The following is a 26,626-nucleotide window of genomic DNA, read 5'->3' on the forward strand; positions in this document are numbered from 1 at the left end:
TCCCCCTGGATCCTCCCTCAGGCCAGCTGGTGCTCACTCAGCCCCGCGCATCCTCCCTCCCTCAGCCCCCACCGGGGTCCTCCCGCAGCCCCACCTGGGTCCTCCCTCAGCCCAGCTGGTGCCCCTTCAGCCCCGCGGATCCTCCCTCAGTTCCCCTGCGTCCTCCCTCAGGACCCCTGGGTCCTCCCTCAGACCTCCGGGACCTCTCTCAACACTCCTGGATCCTCCCTCAGCCCTGCGGATCCTCCTTCAGCTCCCCACCCCGGGTCCTCCCTCAGACCCGCGGGTCCCCCTCGACCCCGCTGGCCTGCCCTGGTCCTCCCGTAAGAACGGAGGTCACCTGGCCGACCCCGCCTCGCTCCTCGTACTGCCACAGCTCCCCGCAGGCCCCGCCTACCTAGGCTTCGCCCCGCCCACGAGATTACATCACACCGCGCCGGCCCCGCCCAACGGGGGGGTATATCTTGGTGTCTCACCGCCCACTCTTGCCTCGCCCCGCCATGGAATACGTCCTACCGCGCGACGCAGCGCCTACCAGTGACGTTGTGGGCTGCAGCGCTGCAGCACCCAACGCAGTGAGTGTGCTGTGACCTCCTGCGTGGCCTCGTCCCTGGTCTTAGTTTCCACCGGGCAGTGGGAGTCAGGACCGCCTGTCCTCAGGCCCCTCCTCAGCGACTGTGGCGGCTGCAGGTTGGCGCCTCGTGTGGGCGGGGAGCAGAGGCGGGGGGCGCCGTACTCTCCCTGTGGAGTCCGGAGGGAGGGAGACAGGGAAGGGGACTGGGGGCTGCACCTGTACTGGGCCCTTGTCCCCATGCGGTCTAGCAGGAAGGAAGAGGGAGCTTCCCCTGAAGACCCTCCTGGACCAGCCCCAGGCTCCTGTGCTCGTGAGGCCGAGGGAGAGGGATGTCGGCATAGGACACGGAGCAGGATTTCCATTTTAGAGGCAGCCGGACCTGTCTTCAGGTCCCTTCCTTGGTGAGAGGGGTACGCCAGAGGAAGCTGGGCGCTCGGCCGCTGTGCAGCCTCGTCTCCTGGAATCTGAGTATTGGAAACTGGGCTTTCACCTCGGATAACTCAGCACAGACTCCCATGGGAATCCAGGTCACAGCAAAGCAGCCCTGGGCCTCCATTCTCCTTTAAGCAAGCATGACAATCCTCACCTGACTGGGTTTTTATTAAAACTAGCAATGACCTTAGAAAGCAAGGCATGACCTCAGCTCCACTTTTGAGGCTGCAGTCCATTTAGAGAGGTTTCCCAGACTCGGTAACGGCCAGAACAAACAGCCTGTGCCCTGCCGCAGACTGAGTCAGAATTTTTGGGAGTAGTGACCAACTTCTGCTTTTGGAAAAACCTCTACAGGCGGTTCTGAGAAGTCCAAGGGTTGCTGGGAGAGGTTGGTGAGTGGCGTGTTGATTACATGTGTCTTGGAAGCATCCTGGGCTGGGATTTGATGTGAACCCATTAGGTGGAAGAACCTTCCTTTTAAAAAAGATGTCTTCATTCTCTGCCTAGCAGGTTGCACGCCAGGGCCTGTACTTACCACCACCACGTGCCACGGGACTCTAAGGAGGAATGGCGGCCGTGGGCAGCCTGCTTGGGTAAGCATGGACTTTTAGGTCCCTGGGTATTACTGTCAGGGGCCACCCCAGGGAACCCCTCTATTCAGCAGGAAATGGCCATTCTAATCCTCCCTAGTCCCAGCTATTTTCCACTGTCCCCTGTGCTGGAAGCTTTGTGCCCTTGCTCAGCCTGGCAGGCTCTTCCTGGCTAGGGGGCCAGAGCGGCTCTGACCACAGCCTGCGGCTCCTCAGGAAGCCCTGAGGCTCATCCTGCTCCTGGCATGGGTCACCAGCTCTGGTAGTGTCTCCTGTTGCCTGGCAGTGCCCCATCACAGCCAGCCTCAGTCATGTTGGACCAGTGCTTACATGTTTATCTGCAGCCTGCTGAGGCAGAGCACCATGAAGGCCACCGAACCTGCACTCCGCCACCTGCACACATCCTCCTGGCAGGCCGACAGCAGCAGGGCCTCACTCAGTCGTGTGCACCGCCAAGCTTATGCACGACTCTACCCTGTACTGCTGGTGAAGCAGGATGGCTCCACCATCCACATCCGCTACAGGGAGCCGCGGCGCATGCTGGCGGTAAGCTTCCCTCTCCAGGTGCTTCCAGGTGCTGGGCTGGGGTTCAGGCTGTGGTGGCGGTGCTGGTGGCCAGTTGCCTTAGGATGGACATGTGGCTGTGGTCACTGTACCACATGACAGGAGTCAGGGGAGCAGGTGGTTGTTGGAGGATTGGAGGAAGGCTTAGATCCAAAACTGACTCTTAAGCGCCAAAATTAGGTAGGACTAACCAGTAGTGTGTTTTTATTTTTAAAATTTATTTTTTGAGACAGGGTCTTGCTCTGTCAACCAGGTTGGAGTGCAGAGGCATGATCTCAGCTCACTGCAGCCCTGACCCCCTGGACTCATGCGGTCCTCCCACCTCAGCCTCCCGAGTAGCTGGGACTGCAGGTGCACACTACCATGCCTCGCTAACTTTTTGAAATATTTTTTGTACAGATGGGGTTTCTCTGTTGCCCAGGCTAGTCTTGAACTCCTGGGCTCAAGTGATCCTCTCACCTCAGCCTCCCAAAGCACTGGGATTACAGGCATGAGTGAGCCACCATGCCTGGCCTTGTGTGTTTTTAAAAACATCAAATCTGGGGAAAACACAGAACAATTTATTTTGAAGATTGAAAGCTTTGAAGGGAGAGACCAATAAGAATGTTTGAAAATTAAGCTAGTATAGGATGGAAGACACAAGTTGACAGGAAGGCCCTGGGCTGTCCCCTCAGTAGTTCTCAAGGTCCCTCGATCCACATGGACAAAACTTGGTCTGTCCCCTGCAGATGCCCATAGATCTGGACACCTTGTCTCCTGAGGAACGCCGGGCCAGGCTGCGGAAGCGTGAGGCTCAGCTCCAGCCGAGGAAGGAGTACGAGCAAGAGCTCAGTGATGACTTTCATGTGGAGCACTACCAACAGTTCTGGAACAGGACCAAGAAGTGACCGTGGCTCCAGCCACCCCGGGACGTGGATAAGATGGGAGGGCTGTTCTTAAATCACATATTCTTGAAGCTGCCACCTGAAGTCTGTGTCTGTCCCCACACTTGGTGTGAGCCCCAGACTGGCAGCTCGTCCCCTGAAAGGCACGAGCTCAAGCACAGAGAGGGCTTAGTGGACTAGCAGGGTGAGGGTTGGTTTAGATCAAACCTGTGGGCTTTGGACACTGCTCTGGGGCTGTGGTGCCCACGAACAACTGTGTAGGCAGTACCCAATACCTCCAAGCTCTAAGCTGTGCCTTCCCAGCCTCAGAGGCACCAAGGCGACTGCCCTCCTGACAGCACAGTGGCCCTCAGGTTGGTTCCTAGGAGGGCCTGGGTGTTCTGGGACTCAGGCATCAACCTTGGTGGGGCAGCCCTAGGACCATCTGGACCACAGCCTGCAGCTCCCTGCCCTGGCCCTGCATTCCCAGGCTGCCCCAGGGAAGGTCCTGCCCTGAGGGTCCCCAGAGGAGCAGCCAGCCCTGGTTGTCCTTGACTGCTAATGGGGTCTGAAAAGCACAGCCCAGGGAGATCCACAGACCCTGCTCCATCTGTCCAGAGGCTGATTTCACTTAGGACCAGCTCCAGCTGATGTGCAGGCACCTTCACACACACATCAGCCCAGGTTTTGGACAGCTCAGGGCCTGGACTGCTTCCTGTCCCTGTCCTGGGGTGTTACTGGGTCCCAGCTGGCAGGCTGTCTCACTGACACCTAGAGTGCCCAACAAACACTTCTTGCAGTGGTGTTCTGGGATTGCCAGGCAGGTCAGAGTGTGCTGTCGTGCCCCTGTGATGACAGTGCTTGTAACTGAGGAGCCTGGGCAGTGTCCCCACCTCGCAGGCCCTTCCCTTGTCCCTTAAGTTTGTTCCTGGCCCTCTGCTCATCCTGCCGGCCTTCAGCTCTGCTGAGAAGAGCCTGCAAGGGATGTCCCCTGTCCCTGTGACCCAGCAGTGCCTGACCTCACATGGATGGGCTGTGTGGCCACCTGGGACTCTGCCTTGCAGGGTTACTTCCTGAGCAGCCTCCCTGGAGTCCCCGTCTCTGAAGTTGTGGCTCAATCCCTGTGGCATATAGAGCCAGCTGCCCGGCCACACTGTGCAGTCACTTGGCCCCCTCCTCCAGTGTACCCAGCCTCCTCCCTCTATAGTGGGTTCCCCTGGGAACTCCACTGCCCCTCTACTTACTCCCTCACCTCCACCCTCCTGGGTGCAGCTTTGCTGCAGTCACAGAGGACACCACTGTGATCAGTGCCCCCAGTTGGGACTCCACCCAGCAGGCACAGGCCATGCAACCTCCACCGCGGTGATCCCTCCTCCTGTGGCCTATGGCTTGTCAGGCTAATGGGCCCAAAACTGACCAGGTCTTCCCCAGAAACCTGGGCCTCTTGTTGACAGGTGGCTGCTTCATCCTCACAATTGCCCAGACCAGAGCCTCAGAGCCGTCCTAGACTCCTCCCCAACGTCCACCTGGCCCTGCTATCCCCTCTCCACCACACCTGATATCCAGTCAGTGGTCACACTCCACAGCCGGGCCCTGCCCACATGGCCGAAGTCCACCCTGGCCTGGCAAGCCACAATTGCACCCAGGAGTTGATGCCCTACACCCAAGGAAGCCTTCCCGGGAGTGGGCCAGTCACCTTCTGTGTGCCAGGCTGTGGCCTGCTGCTCTGCCCTTGCCATGCACCTGCTCCATGATGCAAGCTCACACAGCACCTCATGAGGGAGATGGCAGCCGGTACTTGCTAAGTAGATAAATGAGCCAGATGGGCTGTCTGCCAGGCTGCTCTAACAGCCTGACCCATGGACTGGGTCACTAAGAAACAGAAATTTCCCACAGTTCTGGACACTAGACCTGTGTTTCATCCAGTTCAACCTGTGGCTGGAATTGCCCCAAAAGTGGTGGCAGTAGAGTTCCCACAAGGGAGTGCCCCACGCCATGCTGAGATGGGGCTGGTTAGGATTCTACAGAAAGATTGAGCATGCCAGGGTAATGCCCCCAGAGCATTTATTAGCAGGGCTTATTGTACAGAGTGGGCTGCAGCAGTTCTTGCAACGGGTGGTGAGAGAAATGAATGTTCTCTCTAGGTATGTCCATGGGGAGGGGGTTGTCGAATGGAGTTTATATGAGGGTTTAAGGAATCTGGCTCAGGCTGGGTCCAGTTTCTTTCTGTGTTTTGAGCAACAACCTAGATGCTGTCATCTGTGCCTGGGAACGTTCATGGCTATGGCTCAGGTTCAAGTCTGCAGACGAAATTATACCGTTGGCGAGGTCACAGAGGGGCTAAGGGACTCTGTTTCTTGGTCACCACTCGGAATGAAAGTGGAAAGGTGAAGCAGGGGGATGCCACAACCTCCAAAATCAGGGTGCCCATCATGCTGAGGTTCTGGGAAGGGGTCTCTTCCAGACTACAGACTTCCCGCTGCCTTCGCACAGTGGAAAGCTGCACAAAGCTCTCGGGTCTCTTTTATGAAGGCTTTGTCGTCATGACCTAGTCACCTCCGAAGCACCAACGCCTTGGGTTGAGGATTTCACGTGGGAGTTAGGGTGCACATTCAGTTTACCACGGCAGGGATGGGACCAGTGCTCTGAGGGTGTCTGGGTAGCTGCTGGTTCATCCAGAAGTTTACTGGGTAATACTCAGAAATTCCACAAATCATTAGGGCATTACCTTGTTAAGCTCCCCATATGGAATCGCGGCTGGCAGTGACCAATTGGCGGTGTTAGCTAGGCGCATCCTGTGTGTTTTCTTTTTTTATGAGACAGGGTCTCGCTCACTCGCTCAGGTTGGAGCGCAGTGACGCGATCTCCTGGGCTCCAGAGATCCTCCCGCCTCAGCCTCAAAGCGTTGGGACTCCAGGCGCGCAAGCAAGCGCGCGCCCGGCCCATTTTAACTTTTTTTTTTTTTTTTTTTTTTGAGACAGAGTCTCGCTCTGTCGCCCAGGCTGGAGTGCAGTGGCGCGATCTCGGCTCACTGCAACCCCGCCTCCCGGTTCAAGTGATTCTCCTGCCTCAGCCTCCTGGGTAGCTGGGATTACAAGTGTGCACCACCACACCCGGCTAATTTTTGTATTTTAGTAGAGACGCGGTTTCACCATGTTGGCTAGGCTAGTCTGGAATTCCCGACCTCAAGCGATCCGCCTGCCTGGGCCTCCCAAAGTGCTGCGGGAGCCACAGCGCCCAGCCCGGTTTTAACCATTTTTAAACGTACAGTTCAGAGGCGTTCCCGCGCTGGGCAGGATAGGCGCAGTGCGCAGGCGCCCAAAGCCTGCTTGAAGGTGACGCGCGGGAGCACAGAGCCGGGGCGGTGCGCTGCGCAGGCGCGCGGGGCGAAGCCGGGTGGGCGCCGGGTGACGTCACGGCGCGCGACGCGAAGGCGGGGTCGGGCCTGGGTCCGACGGTAGTGGGTACAGAGGGTCCGGGGTTGCGAGTCGCAGGCCGCAGGCCCCAGGCAACTGCCTCCCGGGCGCCATGTTCGGTTCCAGTCGCGGAGGCGTGCGCGGCGGGCAGGACCAGTTCAACTGGGAGGACGTGAAGACTGACAAGCAGCGGGAGAACTACCTGGGTCCGTGGGCGCGGTGGGCGCGGTGGGCGCGGCGGGCGGCCTCCCGGGGGGCGCTGGGCTCACGGCGCCTACGTCCGCAGGCAACTCGCTGATGGCGCCCGTAGGCCGCTGGCAGAAGGGCCGCGACCTCACCTGGTACGCCAAGGGCCGGGCGCCGTGCGCGGGCCCGAGCCGCGAGGAGGAACTGGCAGCAGTGCGGGAGGCGGAGCGGGAGGCGCTGCTGGCCGCCCTGTGAGTGTCCGCGGACATCAGCGGTCGGTGCTTGGGACTTCGCTGCCGGGGCAGGGTGGGGCCAGGGACTGGGACTGGGGGTCAGGCTGGGCGGGGGCGGGGCTGCGGGGACTTGCGCGGGTGGAACCCTCAGGATGAAGGCTGGAGTGGTGAGGACCCGTGGTGGGAGGAGGTCTGTCCGTCCTGACGCCTGCCCTGGTCCTCTCGCAGTGGCTACAAGAACGTGAAGAAGCAGCCCACGGGCCTGAGCAAGGAGGTAACTCCCTGGGGTGGGGGGCACGTGGAGGGCCGTGGGTGTGGGGCCGTCCCGAACGCTGCCTGTGCTCCCGCACCTGCAGGATTTCGCGGAGGTCTGCAAGCGGGAAGGAGGCGACCCCGAGGAGAAGGGCGTGGACCGGCTGCTGGGGCTGGGGAGCGCCAGGTGCGAGCAGGTTTCCAGGGGAGGGCAGAATTGCTCGGGTGAGGCGGGCCCTTGACGGACTGTCTTCATCGCCGTGTTCCTGCAGTGGCTCCGTGGGCCGCGTGGCGATGTCCCGAGAGGACAAGGAAGCCGCCAAACTGGGGCTGTCTGTGTTCACGGTAATTCCCCGCCCCGCCTGACCGCAACAGGGGCCAACAGGGGTGGCGCAGGGCGGGGGCACTGAACGTAGCTCCCCGGGGCGCTGCGGGGCGTGATGTGGGGCCGGCCCTCAGACTCTTCCCCAGAGCGCGATTCTCCCGCAGCATCACCGCGTAGAGAGCGGCGGGCCCGGGACCTCGGCAACCTCGGCCAGGAGGAAGCCGCGGGCGGAGGATCAGACGGAAAGCAGGTGAGGCTGCACCTACTGGGCGAGCTGCGCGCCGGAGGGGGTCTCGGGAGGACCTCAGGGGCTCCCGCTCCAGCAGGTGGCAGCTTCTCTTGGCGCACCGGCCCGGCCGGTGGCCTGCCCTACTTTACTTCCTGTCCCACTTACTCCTAGGTTTTTCTCTAGGGGAGTTTCTCGGGTCACCCTTGAAGAGAGGTCCTAAGTACTGGCAGTGGTTGCGGGCTGCGCCGTGGGAGGGCGCTCAGGACCTGCGGCGGGGCCTTTTCCTTCCATGGGTGGCACCTCCAGGGCTTCTCTTGGGTGGTGAGCCTGGGCCTGACCCCAAGAGTGGCCTGGTGGGTGCAAGTAGGAAGGTGTCAACCTGTCAAGGGCACAGCTGGGGTGTAACAGGGCCGTGCTGTGGAGATAGGGATATCGCATCAGTTTGTAACCCAGGGCAGCCACTGGCCACGTGACTGCATTACTGAGGAGTGGAATTGGTAGTCTCTGATTTAACTGATTTAAAGACGCACTTGTGGGTGGTGGCTTCATCTCCTGGTTGGGGTCTGTGTTCACTCTCTTGGCCTGCAAGACTAGGGTCTGAGGTGCGCCTTGTATCCTCCTTGTAGCTCTGAGAGCCACAGGAAAAGCAAGAAGGAGAAGAAGAAAAAGAAAAAGAAGAAACACAAGAAAGAGAAGAAGAAGAAAGACAAAGAGCACAGGCAGCCAGCTGAGGCTGCCTCCTCTCCCACATCTCCCGAGAGGTATGCCCTGGTCCATGTCTGCCTCTTGTGGGTGGGAGCCTGGTTGACTCCTTCTGAGTGACTGCCCTTGGTCTCCCCAGGCCCAGGCACCACCACGACTCCTATTCCAACTCCCCCTGTTGTAAGAGGAGGAAGCGGGGACACAGTGGGGACAGGAGAAGTCCGTCTCGCAGGTGGCATGACAGAGGCTCTGAGGCCTGATGGCTGGACCCTGCTCACTGCTATTGTGGGACCCTGAACTCTCCCTTTGCCTTGCTTGCCTCCTGCCTCGGAAGCCCCTCGTGTGTGGGTGAAGCCCGGGGCTGCTCCTGTGGAAGTGGCTCTGGGCACCAGCCTGTGGGGCTAATGGCTAGACAGCTAGCTCTGGAAAACCTCCAGGTTTCACATAGCGGGGATGGTCCCTGGCTTGCCCTGTGAAGGTGAACCTGCCCAGAGGTACCAGTAGAAGCGGGACTCCCTCTGCCAGTAGAGACAGCAGCCATGGGCCTATGAGCGGTCTAACTGTGGCCAAGTATGGTGACCTCTATTTTTCCTTATATTGACTCTTTGTATTTCAATAAATATATTTTAAAAGGAAGGTGTATCATCCTAATTGGAAGGTCAGTGTCAGGAGTTAAATGAGATCCCACTGGGAGGTTGGAGCTGGGGTCTGTCTTCCAGGAGTCTGAGGCCTGGTGATTTTTTTTTTTTTTAGTTTCGCTTTTGTTTCCCAGGCTGGAGTGTAATGGCACTATCTCAGCTCACTGCAACCTCCGCCTCCCAGGTTCAAGCGATTCTCCTGTCAACCTCCTGAGTAGCTGGAATTACAGGCGCCTGCCACTACTCCCAGCTAATTTTTGGTATTTTTTAGTAGAGACGAGGTTTCACTGTGTTGGCCAGGCTGGGTCTCGAACTCCTGACCTCAGATGATCCACCCGCCTTGGCCTCCCGAAGTGCTGGGATTACAGGCGTGAGCCACAGCGTCCATCTGATTCTCAATGTCCTGGGGGAATGTAGTCCTCCCGTGTGTGCCCAGAGCCCCACCAAAACCCAGAGAGGGCCGAGGCCATGGAAGCGGGTGCTCAGCTGGCCATGTGGGAACCTGGGGCAGAGAGCCCTATCCCTGCAACAGGTGAGGTCAGGGACTGCAGTCTGTGGAGGCACAGCCTCAATTGGGTGTGGGGGTTGGGGGACTCCACCAACTGCCTGCTGCCCCAACCCCCAGGTCTGCTTCTCCCGGGCCAGTGGGGTGGGTGTCCCCTCTGCCTGGCCCTAAGAAAGATCAGGGCTGTTCAGGATGTGTGTGGCCACCAGACTGCATGGCATAAAGATGGCACCTGAGCTGCATCATAGTTCACTGCAGCATTGCAGTTTTGGGATCAGAGGCATGAGCTCCCTCGCCTGGCCTATTTCTGACTTCAAAGGAAGTTAAGCAGACCTTCCTCAGGGCCCTGGCCAAGGTGTGGCTCCTGTGGCTTTGACCTCTGCCCTCACCCTCACGTGGCTACTGGAGTGGAGACTGCTGTTTTGGGTGCTGTCAAGGGGGATGAAGGTTGTCGGGACTCTGCCCAACAGAAGGCAGACCTTAGACCTGCTGATGGCCACATCCCACAAACAGGTACCCCCAGACTGGCAGCTCCCTGCTGCATGGCATCTTGAGGAGAGTTGGGGGCTGTGCCCACTCAGGAACCATTCCCCGGTTGGCACAAAGCACTATGTATGCTAGCAGTAGCCCTGCCCCATAGCCAGTTATACAAAGCGGGTTCAGCAGCAGGCCGAGGGAGGGACGGAGGCTGAGGTCTTCCATGGTGCCTGCTGACCCCTGCCCTGTGTGGCCCAGTTCTCACTGGCTGGGCCCAACAGGACTGTGAACAGAGACCAAGGTCAGTGTGGGCAACCATGCTGGAAGAGCCTCTCACACAGACACAGAGAAGTGCCCACACACTCAGAAGGGGACATGGAGAGGGTGTGGACTCAGGTGGTGGCCCTAGGCAGTCACCTGCACTTCCTAAAGCTGGCTGATCCACCATCTCCTGGGGGCAGTATGCCTACGTGGAAGCACTGGAGAGCCGGCGAAATAGTTAAGAGATTTTATTCTAATAGCTATAATTACAGTGCTTGTTTGTCGAAATGAAAACTGAAAACAAGTATACAAAACAGTTGATTACTAATCGTGTATTGAAAGCAGTAAGAGGTTCCACGACACCAAATAGACCAGTTCTGAGGTTTCCCCAAGATAAATTTAACAGCTCCAGCTTCTTCAGTGTTTATCAAAATACAAAAGAAAAAAGTAGAAGTTGTCTTTTTCGATGGCAAATCGGACCCTTGCAGGCTGAGGGAGAGAAAGCTACATCACACACAGAGGTGGGGTGCTCCCAAGGGGCTGTGGGTCTAGGTGGACCGCCTGCCCGGCTTGCACGCGCTCCTGCTGGTGAGGCCCCAGACATCCTGCCAAAGTGTCTGAGCGAGCACGAGGGTTGGGGACGACGGACCCACTCTGGCCACACGGTGACCGAGGGACAGATGGGGCCCTGTGTCCCATAGGCTGCCTGAAGGTGGGTGGGGCGGCCTGCGGGAGAGTGGGGTGGCTGTGGGCTCCCAGCCTGGCCCCTGGGAACCGTGGGAGCACAGGGACAAGCACATGGCTATGGAATGCAGGGTGACCCAAGTACAAGCGAGTTGCGGGGATCTCTACTATGACCATGCAGAATTGATCGCGGTCTGCTGCGCCACCACATGTTCCTGAGGGGAACAGCTGGGCTGGTGACCGGCATCCAGGCCATAACTGCAAATCTATGCTAGGCGGGGTCTCCCTTCTGTGTGTTCAAGTGTTCTTGACTTGGATTCTTAACTATTTTAAAAAATGCACTGAGTTTGGGTTAAAAACCAACCACCAAAATGGATTTCAACACAGCTCTAAAGCCAAGGGCATGCCCGGCTCTCCCAACACAGCGACTCCTGGAGGCCAGGTGCCCATGGGCCTACATCCCCTCTCAGCACTGAACAGTGAGTTGATTTTTCTTTTTACAATAAAAAAAGCTGAGTAATATTGCATAGGAGTACCAGAAACTGCCTCATTGGAAACAAAAACTATTTACATTAAATAAAAAGCCTGGCCGCAGGCTGCGTCTGCCACATTTACAGCACGGTGCGATGCACACGGTGACCAAACCACGGAGGCAGCTTCTGGCACTCACACCACGAGCCGCACGTTTGCCACATGAGAGTAAAGCAGAGGGCAAGAGGAGTGAGAGGGAGGGGGGTCGCATTCACTTCTGGTTCCGGAGCTGATTGGACAGCCAGTCCAGTCCTTCATAGAGCCCGTCACCACTGGTGGCGCAGGTGGCCTGAATGTACCAGTTCCTGTGGCGTAGGGAGTGCAGCCCCAGCTTGTCTGTGATCTCAGCTGCATTCATGGCGTTGGGGAGGTCCTGGGGGAAGGAAGGGTTGGTGGGAAGAGCTGTCCCCAGGACAGAGAAAGGGGCCCCACCAGCCTCCAGTAACCCCTACCACCAGGCGCCCTGGAGGAACCCATGCTGGCGCCTCATATTACCCAGGCTGGCCCGGATGCCTACCTGCTTGTTGGCGAACACCAGGAGGACAGCATCCCGGAGCTCGTCCTCGGCCAGCATTCTCATGAGCTCCTCACGGGCCTCGTTCACACGCTCTCTGTCATTGCTGTCCACCACGAAGATCAGGCCTGCAAGGCAGCCAGTGTCAAATGGTCATGGGAACACAGGCCCCTTGCAGCATCTATGGGCATCGATGCTGCATCTATGGGCTGGCCCCCGCCTCTAGAAGCAGGAGGGCCCATGGGACCAGGCCCCAGCCACTCACCTTGTGTGTTCTGGAAGTAGTGGCGCCACAGGGGCCGGATCTTGTCCTGGCCACCCACATCCCACACAGTGAAGCTGATGTTCTTGTACTCCACGGTTTCCACGTTGAAGCCTGGGTGCAGGATGCAGGGTGAGGCCTTGTACCTTGGCCCAGTCCAGCCCAACCCACTCCCTGCTGGCCCCCACCTCACCTATGGTGGGAATGGTGGTCACGATCTCACCCAGCTTAAGCTTGTACAGGATCGTGGTCTTCCCCGCAGCATCCAGGCCCACCATGAGGATGCGCATTTCTTTTTTGCCAAAAAGGCCCTTGAAGAGGTTGGCGAAGATGTTCCCCATATTTGTGGACAGGTGGAAGGACACTGGCCAGGGACACCTGGAGAGACAAGGTGCTCCATGTCTGGTTCTGTGCTGCCTAGCAGCAGTTGCTCAGAGCCCACCCACCCAGGGACACACCACTGCCTCAACCCACCTCCTGGAAGCCTTCAGGGAAACAGGGAAAGAGCCCTGCCTCCCAAGCCCCCCAAATCCACCTCAGGATGGGGGCTGAGGGAAAACGGCTGAGTCAGAAATTGAGAAGCTGTTGCCCTCACCTTGGGAAGCCATCCCCACGACTGCATGGCCAGAAAGGCTGCCTCATCCCAGCCTACGCAGGAGGGGACGCTGGCTGCCTGAGGACTGGCTTCCAGGTGCGTGCAAGGCTCCTCTACACCCCAACACAGAACTCACTCTGCTTCCCCACACTCACAAGGACCAGAGCACACAGGGCCAGGCCAGACACAGCAGGACACCTTCAGGGACACACTCCTATGAGGAAACGCCTCGATGGGGCACGCACACCATGTGTGCCCCACACTGCAATGGTAGGGGTTCCCTCAGCAGAACACAAATATCAGGGACAGCAATTAAGTCGACTGGCTGGCACCCACCATCAGAGCCCTGCAGAGACTCCAGCAGGAAGGGCCTCCAATGCCCAGACGCCTCTGTAAGGACACTGAAGCTGTTAGGCTTTGGCCTCACTGCCCAGCGGGCACTTTCACGAATCAGGTGATTTTATTCCCAACAGGGACTTTAGAAAAAACTGGTCACTTTCTGAAACACTGCTTCTTCACTGCACCCGCAGGGGGGGCTTACCCTGAGTGAAGAAGGCTTCTGCCTTCAAGAGGACATGCAAGGAGCCTGTGACCATACCCACCCCTCATCAGACCTCCTCCACCAGGGGTTCCATATGGAGGCAGCTTTTGGCTAAATCATGGCCATGACTGTCTGCTGGTGACTTTCTCATCCAGTCACCCCCGCGCACTACTTCAAGGAAATGCCTCTTCTCCATTTCTCAACATTGGCGAGGGCCCACACATGCCTGCGTGTTTCAGTGGGTGTGAACTGGCCGCCCGCGTCTGATTTGACACTGCCATCATCCCAGACGAGCCGCAGAACTTCAAGCTGGATCAGTGTCCTCTGGACACTTTGCTCTTGGTTTTGAACATGTCACCTATTCTGAAACTTAAATGAATTCTGAAATTTATAAGGACCTTCACTGTAGTGTTCCCTTTTTGGGGATAGCCATGTTTTCTAAGCCCAGAGGAAGACCACCACCCACAGAACACAGAAGAGCCTGAATACATGCCCTCTCAGTCCACTCCTGCAACCACTGCCAATGAAGACACCAAAATGACACATACACCTTGAAGGGCAGAGAGAAAAGGGAGGAAGACCTTGGACGTGATGACTGACCAGGCAGAGAAAGCTGGACCACCTGGGACCCAACGGATGAAGCTGGGACTGTCTAGGGCAGGAATGTCCAATCTTGGCTACCCTGGGCCACAATGGAAGAATAATTGTCTTGGACCACACACAAAATATACTAACACAACAGCTGATGAACCAAACCAAAACAAACCCCCCTCCCCAAAATATCAATGTTTTATTAGAAATTGGTGTTGGGTCAGGTTCAAAGCCATCCTGGACCACATGCGGCCTAAGGGTTGGACAAGCTTGGTCTAGGGGAGCAGCTGCAGCAGGGTTTAGGCCTGCGCTAAGCCATGACAACACACTTGAGCCATGAAATTCCAGAATAATTCCTGAGAGTCCTATATGCCCCAGCAGATCCACACACAAGCAACTGGAGCTCCATCCCCACCCCCTAAAGAGACTGGCCTGTCTGCCTTTGAAAGGCCACCAACATAAGAGACCCAAATATAAAGGAATCTGGAAGGAGGCAAGCAAGACAGGAGACTGAAGACAGAAGACTATTTTAAGATATCAACTAACCGAAACCCTAAAAGAAAGAACGTATGAAATTACGGGGTGAAATTTTTCTGTGTTCCAGAGCGGGGACGCAGGGCCGAAGCACAAAGCCAAGGACCTAGATGAGACCCACTAAAGGTTCAAGGTGGACTCCAGAATGCCCAGAGGCAAATGACACCTCGGTTGCCCCAGAGAATGGAAGACTCTGAAACAGTGCTTTCAAAACCCTTAGAACATGACCTTTAATTCTATACCCAGCCAAAGTATCCAACAAGTGTTAGGGGAGAATGAAAATAACTCCCAAACCGCAGGGCCTCAGACCTCTCACGTGCTCCCCGCAAGAAGCTCCCCCAGGGATCCAGGGAGAGGATGCAAGCCCACAGCAACGTGGAGAGAGAGCAGCAGCCTAGCCAACTCCCTCAGACTGGAGCAGGAGGTGGACACCTGCAAGAATGGGGCACACCATCTACGTGTTCTTGTATTATGGAGTTGGGCAACTCTGGGCAATGGGGAAAAACTAATGACAGGTTCGCAGGAAAAACTCAAAAACATGAAATGGAACAAAAAGAGGGCCTTTTATGAGTTACTCCAGGAAAACATATGGTGGACGATACTCAGGGAGTCCTGATGTTATTACTGGGGTGTTGGAAAGCTAAGGCAAGGGTGTGTGGTATCAAAGGCTTGTTAACTTTACAAGTTAACAAGTCTAGAAGGACTTGACCCCAGCACTGTCCACGATCCACACACGCCGGCGCTTGGGAGAATTGCAGCTCACTGCAACCTCCCAGGCGCAATCTCGGCTCACTGCACCCTCCGCCTCCCAGATTCAAGAGATTCTCCTGCCTCAGCTTCTGGAGTACCTGGGACTACAGGCACGTGCCACCATGGTCAGCTAATTTTTTTTTTTTTATTTTTAGTAGACACGGGGTTTCACCATGTTGGTCAGCCCACCTGGGTCTCCCAAAGTGCTGGGATGACAGGAGTGAGCCACCGTGCCCGGCATTTTTTTTTTTCCCCTAACAGACCAAAGCATTAGAGTCCCCAGAGGAGGGAAGCGGCCCTGCAAGGGAATGGCAGAACCAGGAGGGCTGAACCTCAGGTGTCAAGACATCAGCACAGACAGCGTAGTTTCTCCCACCCACAAGCACATCTGCAGCCCTGCTGCACACATGGGCAGAGGGTGGCTGGCACATCCTGCCTTGGCACATTCCAGCATCCCCACAGGACCCTGGACCTGGCAGCCCCTGCACCATTTACTGCTTCTGTGACAGGTGGAGACCCAACAGAGTCTAGGACGAGGGAGAAAGATCCACAGCAAACCCCACTCTCAATTCCAGGGCCTAACTTGTGTCATGCCCAGGCCAAGTGCTGTCACCCTTTCTTCCACCAGAGTTCCCCACACACAAGCCAAAACCCTCTTTTCAGGTTCATCGGAATTATCCTGTGGTAGCAGGAAACCCTGGCTTTCTCAGAGCCTTCCTGCTTGTACACGATGGGACCCCTCACACTATGAGAGGAGGGCTGCCCAGCAGGAGGATGCCAGGAGCCGCCAGTGGCTACTTCTCTTTCCTGACCACACTGTGGGCTCCAACTCTGGGGAAAAAAAGTCTTTTAGGAAAAATGTTTTTTTCTTCAGTGAGGACCAGAGACCAATGGTTAAGGTGGCCTTCAGGCATTATACCAGAGAACAGGACAGTCACCTCTGGCAGCTACATTCCCTGACACCTCACTGAACGGGGTGGGGAGAAATGTAGCTCTGTGAGTTCACATCCGTTTTGTGTCTATGAATGGATCCAACCAAAATGGTCCAGATGCACAGGGGAGCCAGTGCCTCTGTGGCCTGTACCCAGACCACCAGCCAGTACTATCCTCGGTCCCTTGCAGATCTCAGGGATGCTTTGGCATGAGTCAGGGAAAGGAACAGGCTCAGGCAGAAGGTAGATCATTTTCCCCAACCTGTCAGAGCTGGTGTACGTAACAGAATCTCTAAGTGACCTGAACTGACAAGAACCAACAGAAAGACAGAGATACCTCCAACCTCTAGCACAGGACAAACAAGCTCCAGGTCCAAGATTCTATTCCGCTGACTGACATCCACGAATGGGGCTCACATGATGTGTGCTCTGCTTACATGGAAAGCCAGTGACATCCAGAGTTCACTTTTTGAGACAGGGCCTCACTCTGTCACCCAGGTTGGAATTCAGCGGTTCGATCACAGCCCATTGCAGCCTTGAACACCTGGGCTCAAGCGAACCTCCCACCTCAGCCTCCCAAGTAGCAGGGACTGCAGGGGCACGCCACCACGCCTGGCTGATTTTTAATATTTTCTATAGACAGGGTCTCGCTATCCTGCCCAGGCTGGTCTTGAACTCTTGGGCTCCAGTAATCCTCCTGCCCTGACCTCCACAGTAGTTAGAACTGTGTCAAGTTCACTGACAGATAAATTACACACATCTTTATAGTTCATAATCTCAATTTTACTATCTAATCTGAGGAAACTGAACAAAGTTGATGACTTCCCGAAGGGACTCATGTACATTATACAACATTTTAAGCATTTCTGAGGAACAGCAGCCTTTCAACAGTCATACATATAGTGTAGATGATCAATTTCGTGAAACCTGTGTTCATTTCCCACACGAGGATTTTCATTTTAAGAGAGTCCTTAAAATGAAATGCAATATGGCCATTTATTCTCACCTGCACAAGCTGCTGCTTGTTTACCACAGCAGCCAAATAAAGCCTATGGTCATCAGTCTACCCACCAGCCAAATGCTCCATTTCTGTAGGCCTGACATTTTTCTGCAACTGAGCACTGCATTACATTTTGTCACTATTTTACCAAAACTCATGTAAAGGGAAAAGTAAATGTGCCGATAATGGTGACAGGCAGACACATCTCACAAGCCAGCACAACTGTGACACAGGTGCGAATCAAAAAGCATGATCAGAGGGGAACACACATGACTGAGACACTCTATGGACCCAATTATGTTGAAGAGACTTGCAATCATGCAGACTGAGACAAAAGAACAGCACACACATTCTAGAACTCTCATTCTGGCCTGCATCTGAAGGCGAGTCCCGCTGAGTCTGCTGGTTTTTTTTTTTTTTTTTTTTTTTTTACAAAAGTTTCAGGATGTTTTTAGAGGAGCTCATTAGGCATTACAACTTGATGCAGTGACCCCACAAGCCATTAGGAGACGACGGTCCCCTCTAACACATCTGCTGCTGGCCTTGAGTTAAGGGAGGGCATTATCTATCAGTTCTTTCAGGTGGGTCAATCAGTGAAATTCAGTTTAGATCACTGTTTGTCAGCTTAAGATTCAAGGTGATATCTTAAATCAGTTTGTGTACTGACAGCTAGAAATGAATTCCATTTTTGTGATTCCATCTCATGGACTGAGTTCTAGGACTACAGCTAATGTGAACACCAAAGAGTCACTGCCCACTACCTGCTTATTTGTGTATTTCTTGCTTCTTGGTATTTGTGAAGTGTTACTTAACTGTCCTCAAAGCACCTCACCAAACATAAGCCCTTCTGAAATATGCAGATGCACAGCTCTGAGCACACACCAGGTAGGCTCCCAGGGCTTCTGAGGGCAGTGTCTTATGACCCCTGACCACAGCTACAATGAGGGACTTGCGCTGGCTATGCATACAGCATCATGGCAAACGCTGTCCAGTCCTTTGTGCTGCCCCTGCCCTGCTCTCTCAGTGATGGGACTCTGGTCTGTCACTGAGCGCAAGGCCCTCTAGAATAAAACCCATGTTTCCTGGCCTCCCTGCAGCTGTGCAAACCCTGTGAGTCAGCTTTGTCCATGGATGCCTACACAAGGACATGGAAGGGGCAGCAGAGCCTGGGGCCTACCAGTATTTCTACTCTGGCAGGCAGGGTGCAGTTGGCCTCTACCTGGCCCCCAGTGCAGTGGCTGACAGACTGGTCACTGGGAAAACCAAGACCAGAAATGCAAATCCACATTAGCCCACAACACTGAAACTCACAACACAAGCTGAGAATGAGGAACCTGCAGGGATTTAACACTGCAACGCTGAACAGTCAAGGAACTACAGCATCCCTGCTGTGCAGGTGACAGATGCAAGGAGAATACTTCAACCAGTCCTGTCCCCAGGGCCAAAGAACCAGCAGTTTGAGGTCAGTTTGGTGCCTACAGGGGAGACCCTGTCTCCATAGGGCTTCTGACCAGAACCCCAACTCCTAGGTGAGGTGCCAACGCCCTGGATCATGGCCCAGCCCAATTCTGCCAGGAGCCTATGCCGTGCCCAAGGGCTCTTCCAACTTGAGGGGAGGCACTCCCAGGGGCCTGGACCCTTGTGATTCACTCTAAACAGCATGCTAAACAGCAAGTGACTGTGATGGCACAACACCAAGTCAAGAGGGCAGGATGAGTGTCCATACCCCAACCATCTGCTAGCAGTGCATTCCCCTATACCTCACATGGAGGCCGCTGGTTCCAGCAATGACCAGAGGCCGAGTCCACAGTGCCCATCTCGGCATGGTCAGCGCAGACATAGCAGAGCTATCTGACGTGACAATGCTACGCTGGTTTTCAGGGGAATGCCAAGAACCCAGGAAGAGAGGGTGAAAGAGCCTCTGACCTCTGCTGGGAAGTAAATCTCATTTATTCAGCTTTGCCAGTTCACTTCCTGAACTACACACTGACCACAGACATGCTGGGCACTGAGCTACTGCCAGGCGCTGTTCGGGGTGAACATGGGCCCACCCTTGTGTGGGGCCGGGGGATCCAGCGCCCTGAAGGCCCCTTTCCACATCACTTGAAAAAAAAAATGGGGAACTGGAACAGCACACTGCTGGTGTTGCTGTCATAAACTGGGAGAGCAAGTTGCTCCTTCCTCCAACCACTGGGGGTGGGGGTGGGGGCCCTTGCAGCTTCTCCGTACTAGGTTAAAGAAAATTAATGCAGTGGCTGCACCAGTGATTGAGCCAATGCCTAAAACTTGATTTCTGCCTTCAAGAAACTTTAATTTTTAAAATGTGGGCTGAGGGGAAACACCACACAAAGACTTGCTCTTCCAGAGGAATCAAAAGCGAAGTGCAACAATGGGAGTGGGAGCCATCACCAGGTTTCCCCCAGCTTTGGGATGAGCACTGCCTTGCTACCCCACCCCACCCTGGTCAGACATGTAAAGAGACAGGGACACCCCCCACAGGCCCTGGGAGGCCACCACCCTTGCAGGAAATCCTCGCTTCTGGATGTACTCCAGAAGGTAAGAGAAAGGCACACCCCAGGGACACACTCTGGGGACCTCCGCTCAGGTGACCTAGGTCTCACACACACGCTGGCATCTGCCCTGCTCTCCAGGTGATGGTGGCCCCTACACAGCGACCCCATATTTCTCTTCAAGGCTTTAGACCCTCCCCCCAATTCCTGCCCCTTGACAGCCAGCTTTGCTGCCGAAACCCCCCACCCAAACCCAACAAGCATTCTCCACTGTGATGCGAGTAACCTCCCTCCTGCTCCCCAGGCAAGAAGAACCCTGTCTCCAGCTTCCTCCTGCGTGCTCTCAGCACACCAGTCAGCCAGGTGACCCCATGCTCTGCTCAGAGCTGCCCCACGGCTGCTTCCAGATCAGGTCCTTGCAACAGGCTGCCTTGGTCCACAACATAATGCCCACACTGTGCTCTAAATGCTGCCTCTGGCAACCCAAAAGGAAGTGGAGACAGCATCCCAGCACTCGCACAAGATGGCAGAGAACCACTGCTCTGCCCCAACTATGATGCAACGGGGAGTAAAGGAAAGTGACTTCACAACTACACTAGAGGACCAAAGGTGGCAGCCAGAGAACCACCCTTACCAGGCTGCTCATGCACGGACACCTCCAACCTCAAGGGCAAGCTGTGTCCATGAAGCAACTACTGTAGTTTTTCCTTCTGGAAACCGAATTCTTGCTATGATTCTGAAGGGAACAATATACAATCATCTTTGATTTATAAGGTGATTCTGTTCCTGAAACTTCAGAACACCTGTTAAAACTATGCACAAAAAAAATTTTTTTTTTTCCATATTTATAACAGGTCTAGGACATAGGTCTAGGTCATCTGGGACATTAGATGACCTCCCCTACATGAAGGTCAGACAGGAAGTGTTCTTGCCACTGCCAAAGGTGCCAGTGCTGCCACCCAAAATGCCCCCCTAGATTCCCCAAATCCTTTTTCTGGGGATCGTAGACCCCCTCTGAGGGCCACTGCACACCCCAGCAGGCTTCCCACCCAGTATGCACCCTGTTCCTGGCAGGTCTCCAAACTCAGCCAGTGCATCCACCTCAGGGATTCTGCCCTGATTGTCCCAGGCCACTCCACTTCTCTGCTCACATGGCACCTGTCAAATGACACTTAGCCCCTTCCGGATGGTCCTGGTATCTCCCTGCCTTCCCTCCACCAGTGTGGGTGGCTCTGTGTGGCACTCACTGTCACAGCCCCTGCCCCCGTGGAGCCACATGCTCATCAAGTAGGGCTTCCTTTGCCCAGAACAGGCCTTCCTCCCCAGCCTCCCACCCTCTTCCGCTGGGCACTGCACAAGTGACTCACCACCAAGGAGAGGAGAAAACAATGGCAAAGGAATGTTTATCAGGCCCCTAGGGCTCATGAAGATCAACTGTATACATCTGCAGATGTGCTTTCCCTAAAAATTAAGTTTGTCACGAAAAACCTATCGTGTCAATAAGAAATTTCATGCTGTTTAAAAACTGTACTCACGTGTGGGTTAGTCTGAACATTCATTTGACTGTAAAAATGTGGAAAAATGGGGTTGAAGATGCTGAAGGCAAAAAAGTGTGGCAGCTCAGTGATGTCAGACACCACAAGAGGGATGCATGTTCAAAATCTGTTTTCTAAACCTGCCCCCAGGTCCTCAGCTGGTGAGTAGGTATACTTTTATTTTTTTTATTTTATTATTTTATTTTTTTAAGAGCTAAGGTTCTTGCTCTGTTACTCAAGCTGGAGTGCAGTGACATGATCACAGCTCACTGCAACCTTGACCTCCTAGGCTCAAGTGATCCACTCTCCTGCCTCAGCCTCCCAAGTAGATTGCACTACACAGGTGTGAGCCACAGTGCCTGGTTAATACAAATATTTTAAGGAATATGTCACCACCAAAACTGCCAGATGTATTCATAGTATTTTAAATATAAATCAATAAATTTGATTAGTGAGTGAGCAACTGCATTCCCATCTACAGAAGGTACGAAGCACAGGCACATCTAACTGCCTGCGTTCCCAATCCTCAGGATGAGTCTAGATGATATCTAGCAATAGTCCTCTTGACCATTTATACCTAAATCAAACCTATAAAATACTTAAAAGTTTCCCGTATAGTGTATATGGTACTGCAAAAATAACTTGCTGTGTGACACAAATGGAAAGATGTCTCATATCTAGCCATGCTACCACTGGAAGTCCTTTGGAAATGAATCTTTCTAGCTTGCTGGCATCCCTTCAGGGAGTAAAAACTATTTTAATACATTCTGCCTAGAAGATTTTCAAAACACACTATTTTGAGGACACAGGAAAACCCAAACTCAGTTTCTCACACACTCTTATAACACAGGTCACTTCTCACACCACATGAGCAGGGGTTTCTCCACACATGCCAAGTAAGCAACCAGTTCTGCGTTCTGCAGCAGACACCGGATAGGTGTCCTTTAATTCAGTTCAATCCTGACACTGTCCACCTGGAGGCAATCACAAGCTCCAGGTTATTTTACCTGTGCTTCTGGACAACCATCTATAAATCAGGGTTCCCATAACTCCTTCCCCTTGGGTTCAATTAATTTGCTAGAGTGGCTCACAGAACTCAGAAAACCACTAAAGTTTACTGGTTTTTCATAAAGGATATTACAAAGGATACAGATGGAGAGATGCATAGGGTGGGGTATGAGGGAAGAGACACGGAGCTACCTTGCCCTCCTGGGCGTGCCACCCTCCAGGAACCTCCATGAATTCGGCTTTCTGGAAGCTCTCTGAAAGCCCAGGCAGGCCTTTTGGGTATTTCCCATCAACAAGGAATTTCATGCTATTTCAGAATTGTACTTAAGTGTGGTTCAGTCTGAACATTCCTTTGTACAAATGTGGAAACACGGGGCTGTAGATGCTGTTAACTACTGAAGGCAAAAGTGTGGCTTCATGATATTAGTGTGACTGATTAAATTATTGGCTACTGGTGACCAGCTCAATCTTCAGTCCCTCTCCACTCTGGGGAAATTGGAGGGTGGGGCTGAAACCCTCTAATCCTGCCTTGGCCCCGTGACTAGCCCTACCCTGAAGTTTCGTAGGGGCTGCCCGTCACTGGTCAACTCATTAGGGTACAAAAAGACATCATCACTTTGGAGATTCCAAGTATTTTAGTAGTTGTATGGCAGGAAATGGGAGGCAGGCCAGATATGTATTTTGCAATCCACAACTACAGACTTCTAACTTCCTGAAACGTTCATGGACTGAATCAAGTCTCCCGTTCACTTCATGCTGTACACTAACAGTGAGCCCTGGGCCTCCAGGGTGTGGGAGAACGTCTGCCTTCTAAACTGAATCATTCTCAATTGCTGTGCCTGTGAAAATCTGCCTTTTATGCTTTCCCTGTCTCTTCTCTTGATGTCATTTAGGCTTCTCCTGTTATCAGGGCCTGTAAGAAGCACCACCTTTCCAGTCTGTTGGCTGACAACCGGCTGCAAGCCCTTGTTACCACTGTGTGAGAACCAGGAAACCAGGATTAGTCAAGGACATTATGGCTAATCAGCCAGCCTCACTGTCTTCTCATCCCTGTAGATGGTTGAGTGACAGGACCCCGGGGGAGGACCTGAGAGCCTCTTGGGAACAAAAAACATCCAAGACATGTCTGTCAAGTTGCTAACAAGGTCATCTGACCCACCTGAGAATGTGAAACTACCTTCCAAGACGATGCTGGGCACCTGCACAGCTGTAAGGCGATAAGTGCAACTATGCCTTAAAGAGTTTATAACAACCACAGTAAAATACGAACCTGAGGATGAAGGCAAGTCCTGGAATCCCAACATGAAGGGGCTAAACCTTTTCCAAAAGACCACTTCAGATGCTACGGGCAGGATACCCCTACCAACCAACCACACCAATGAGGAGCAGGCACAACACAGAAAACACAAGTTCTCATAATTTAAGATCCCCACTGCAAGGCCTTTTCCTGTTTCTCTCCCAATTACCTCTGACAGTGCACTCTACTTCCTTTCACCCTCTTGAGCTTACCGAGGTGAAAGGTCAGGGGGAGAGGACAGAATGCCTGTGAGAGACAGTATGGGCCCGCCAGCCCAGGCTGGCTGCAGCCTCTTGCTCAAGAGAATGGTCACAGCTCAGGAAGAAGTGTGTACAAAAGCTTGGTGAGCATGGCCTGTGAGTAAGAGCTGGTTTAAATACACCGACGAGACATTTAATTTGAAGAATCTAGAAAGAACTGCTTCAACTCTCTGAAACCACAGTCATATACTTTGCGTGTGAACTTGCACAACAGGTTTTTTTCTCTTAGTTAGGTCTACTTCTATGATCACTGCAGCAGCTGACAGTCCATATTAAATTTTACTGAAGTGAAAAATGAAAGGCCAAATGCATCTTCCTATAGTTTCAAGCCTGTCCAGTCCGTAGGGGCAGATGAGCAGGTGAAGATGTCTGAATGTCCTCTCCATATTGTGCAAGAGGTACAGCGCATAGCTAGACTACATGATGTACAAAATCAGAACTGTGAGGGGCACAGAACCAGTTTTTGCTTTTCACTCACAGTCATTGTGTGACTCAGCTGTTGTCCAAACCAACTGTTTCAAATCTTTTTCAACTAGCAAATCTGAAAAACTGCCTGACAGGCAACAGCATATTCCTACTGCTGCAATGATTTGGATTTATTTTCAACAAGATACACCTAAAGACAAGTGACAGATATTCTCCGGTCTACCAACATGTGAAAACGTGGACAACACACCTCTAACAATGTGGCCAATCAGATGTGTATACTAACATTTATACTACTCAATTCTTCTCAATTTTGGACCCAGCTAATAGTACGGCATTTCAGGACCTTATGGTTCTGGCTACCTTGGTAGTGCTGGTGAAAATTCAAATTAAATGAGGACACCATCCATGCAGTCACACGTGTTAGACAATGGCTAACGCAAAAGCAGAGGGCCACAGGGGCCGCACACAACTGCACCTCGGCATCTCACACTCCTCCCAACACACTGCGGAAAACGACAGAACCACCAGCCTTGCAACAACCGGCGGCAGAGAAAACTGCTGACCACTAGTTCTGAAACAAGAAATACAACTGCCCACTCCAATAGGGGCAGTGGCACCAACTCTACAGCTCTAAACTAGGCGGCGACTTCGGGGACCATCCAAAGACTCCGACCTCCCTTCTTTTTCTGCCCGCGATTCCGAGCGCATTTCTGCTCAATTCCTGCAAAGCAGCAACTGGCTGCCTGGACGGAAAGGGAGTGCGCCAGGAGGTGCCGTCGGAATGGTTATCTAACACTCTAGGTGCGCACGGCTGTCCAGATCCAATCTCACAAGCCGTAACCACCCAGGCTGTGCCCCGAGAGAGCGCTGGGGCCGGCCTCTGCGGCCTAGAGTCTGGGAGCAGGTCGTTCCGCAGGCAAGTTAAAGATTCACCAGCTCAAAAGAGGCCTTCTTATCTACTGCCGACAACGTCAACGAAACCACCCTGGAGTTAAAGCGAACATCGACCGGCCCTCTGGAAGCCACCGGAGACTTCATACTGACCCCAAATCGCGTCTCACTGTTGTGAAGGGAGGCACTCTGGGCTTCCCCGGAGATCCACGCATTCCGTTCAGCAGACAGGGAAAGGCGCAGGGTCCCTGTCCACTGCCCGCCCGCTCGCTCTCACCGCCCCTAACCCAGTGCCTTCCTCAGAGGAAACACGAACTGGATGGAGTCGGGAGGCGAAGGTGCAAGCCCCCACCACCTACGTGACCTTGACGGTGTCTTGGGGCCGCCTGAGCCTCAGTTTCCCGGTCCCCGAGGCAGCGGTCCGCCCGGATGCCGCTCGCTAGCCTGTACTCGGGTGGAGGAGGCCCCACAACCCCCACCGGCCCCCGAGACCGCTAACCCCAACCCTCCACGCGCTGGCGGCCTCGGGAAACGTGAGGGGCAGAGGTGAGGGAAGCAGGAAGCCCAGGTTTCCTGGAGAAGAGCCTGGCGTCCCGGCTGACTTCCGGGCGACGGGCGGGGGCAGGGACTGGCAAAGGAGGACAAGGGGCCGCGGGCGACTCCGGGAACCTGTGAGGGGCGCGAGGAGCTCACCGACCCGCCCGCCCTCCCAGCCCCGACTCCCCAGCCTCAGCCCGGCCCGTCCTCGTCCGCCCCCGGCCCGGCCCTGTCGCCGCCGCCGCCGACGCCGGGATCGAGGTGCCCTTCGCGAACCTCAAGTCGCCCCGAGGCCAGTCCCCAGACCCCGCCGGCTCCAACTTGTGTGCGGCCCACACCGACCCGCGCCCCTCGCCCTCACCTCAGAGGCTGCTGCTTCGAGCCAGGCGTTGGTTTCGCTCCCACAAGATGGCGGCTCTGACGGCGGCCACGTCAGCGCCTGCGGGCGCGGGGAACGTCGGGTAAGGGGCGGAGACGCCGGGAGCTCCGCCCCCTGTGCGCCCGCGACGCAGGCGCGCTGGCTCCAGAAGGGCTGCAGGGGGGGGGCCCGGGGCACCCAGCCCCGGGCCGAGGTCCTGGCTCGCGGGCGCCTTAGGGGTGCGCACCCGTCTGCGCCTGCGCCCGTGAGTCTTCCGAAAAGACACCTTGTGGCTGCCACACGCCCGTTTGGCAGATTCGGAGACTGAGGCCCGGGGGGCTGCTGCAGCAACTGGAGCGGCGGGGCCGGGTTGCCACCCTCCTCCTCCCCGACCCGGCAGTCACCGCGAGCCCTCGGGGACCGCGTGAGGACTGGGGTGCGAGGCGCCCCTTCGCTGGGATTGGGGTCCCTGGCTCCCAGGCTGCGCGGGTCCGTGTGCCCCGGCCCTGTGGAAACCTGTGGCACTCGCGGGGCCGCGGCGGAAGGTCCGAAGGAGGGAGTCCTGCTATGTCCCCGCACTGGCCTCGGCGCCCCGGCGGCCGCAGTGACTCGCGCGGGCT

The 26,626-nt window shown here is 54.9% G+C and overlaps 3 protein-coding genes and 1 long non-coding RNA gene across 9 annotated transcripts; 2 read left to right on the plus strand and 2 right to left on the minus strand.

Moving 5' to 3' along the window:
- Positions 1–507: 507 nt before the first annotated feature.
- MRPL55 (mitochondrial ribosomal protein L55) lies at positions 508–3,120 on the plus strand. Of its 5 annotated transcripts, XM_021926467.2 has the most exons (5): positions 508–690; positions 1,361–1,398; positions 1,517–1,599; positions 1,941–2,142; positions 2,889–3,120. In XM_021926467.2, the coding sequence occupies exons 3-5, from the start codon at positions 1,574–1,576 to the stop codon at positions 3,045–3,047; spliced, it is 387 nt and encodes a 128-aa protein (XP_021782159.1). In that variant the 5' UTR covers positions 508–690; positions 1,361–1,398; positions 1,517–1,573; the 3' UTR covers positions 3,048–3,120. The 5 variants fall into 5 exon arrangements, with proteins under 5 accessions (XP_021782159.1, XP_021782157.1, XP_003893065.3 ...); XM_021926465.2 differs by lacking the exon at positions 1,361–1,398 and having other exon boundaries at positions 1,514–1,599; XM_003893016.3 differs by lacking the exon at positions 1,361–1,398 and having other exon boundaries at positions 509–690.
- Positions 3,121–5,070: 1,950 nt separating this feature from the next.
- On the minus strand, positions 5,071–5,995 carry LOC108582044. The gene is made up of 2 exons (XR_001895144.3): positions 5,752–5,995; positions 5,071–5,390 (listed from the first exon to the last, which is right to left on the minus strand). It is a non-coding gene; the product is annotated as an uncharacterized LOC108582044 (long non-coding RNA).
- A 246-nt stretch (positions 5,996–6,241) lies between these two features.
- C1H1orf35 (chromosome 1 C1orf35 homolog) lies at positions 6,242–9,002 on the plus strand. Of its 2 annotated transcripts, none has more exons than XM_009185977.4 (8): positions 6,242–6,645; positions 6,726–6,876; positions 7,087–7,132; positions 7,215–7,297; positions 7,383–7,455; positions 7,570–7,685; positions 8,291–8,425; positions 8,506–9,002. In XM_009185977.4, exons 1-8 carry the CDS (start codon positions 6,552–6,554, stop codon positions 8,624–8,626), a joined length of 819 nt encoding a protein of 272 aa, XP_009184241.1. In that variant the 5' UTR covers positions 6,242–6,551; the 3' UTR covers positions 8,627–9,002. The 2 variants fall into 2 exon arrangements, with proteins under 2 accessions (XP_009184241.1, XP_003893058.1); XM_003893009.5 differs by having other exon boundaries at positions 6,245–6,645; positions 7,600–7,685.
- A 1,477-nt stretch (positions 9,003–10,479) lies between these two features.
- On the minus strand, positions 10,480–26,138 carry ARF1 (ADP ribosylation factor 1). Its single transcript, XM_003893010.4, has 5 exons — positions 26,010–26,138; positions 12,432–12,616; positions 12,242–12,352; positions 11,980–12,104; positions 10,480–11,835 (listed from the first exon to the last, which is right to left on the minus strand). The coding sequence occupies exons 2-5, from the start codon at positions 12,577–12,579 to the stop codon at positions 11,674–11,676; spliced, it is 546 nt and encodes a 181-aa protein (XP_003893059.1). The 5' UTR covers positions 12,580–12,616; positions 26,010–26,138; the 3' UTR covers positions 10,480–11,673.
- Between the last annotated feature and the right edge of the window lie 488 nt (positions 26,139–26,626).

The sequence above is a fragment of the Papio anubis genome, chromosome 1 (genome assembly GCF_008728515.1).
Source record: "Papio anubis isolate 15944 chromosome 1, Panubis1.0, whole genome shotgun sequence".
NCBI lineage: Eukaryota > Metazoa > Chordata > Mammalia > Primates > Cercopithecidae > Papio > Papio anubis.

Excerpts from the sequence above, each read along its gene's own strand:
- MRPL55 (XM_021926467.2), top strand. The coding sequence starts at position 1,574 with ATGGCGGCCGTGGGCAGCCTGCTTGG. Across the intron at positions 1,600-1,940 it reads GCCGTGGGCAGCCTGCTTGG|CCTGCTGAGGCAGAGCACCA; the intron begins GTAAGCATGGAC and ends GTTTATCTGCAG. Across the intron at positions 2,143-2,888 it reads AGCCGCGGCGCATGCTGGCG|ATGCCCATAGATCTGGACAC; the intron begins GTAAGCTTCCCT and ends TGTCCCCTGCAG.
- C1H1orf35 (XM_009185977.4), top strand. The coding sequence starts at position 6,552 with ATGTTCGGTTCCAGTCGCGGAGGCGTGCGCGGCGGGCAGGACCAGTTC. Across the intron at positions 6,646-6,725 it reads GCAGCGGGAGAACTACCTGG|GCAACTCGCTGATGGCGCCC; the intron begins GTCCGTGGGCGC and ends CTACGTCCGCAG. Across the intron at positions 8,426-8,505 it reads TCTCCCACATCTCCCGAGAG|GCCCAGGCACCACCACGACT; the intron begins GTATGCCCTGGT and ends TGGTCTCCCCAG.
- ARF1 (XM_003893010.4), bottom strand. The coding sequence starts at position 12,579 with ATGGGGAACATCTTCGCCAACCTCTTCAAGGGCCTTTTTGGCAAAAAA. Across the intron at positions 12,105-12,241 it reads CTACTTCCAGAACACACAAG|GCCTGATCTTCGTGGTGGAC; the intron begins GTGAGTGGCTGG and ends GCTGCCTTGCAG. Across the intron at positions 11,836-11,979 it reads TGGTGTTCGCCAACAAGCAG|GACCTCCCCAACGCCATGAA; the intron begins GTAGGCATCCGG and ends TCCTTCCCCCAG.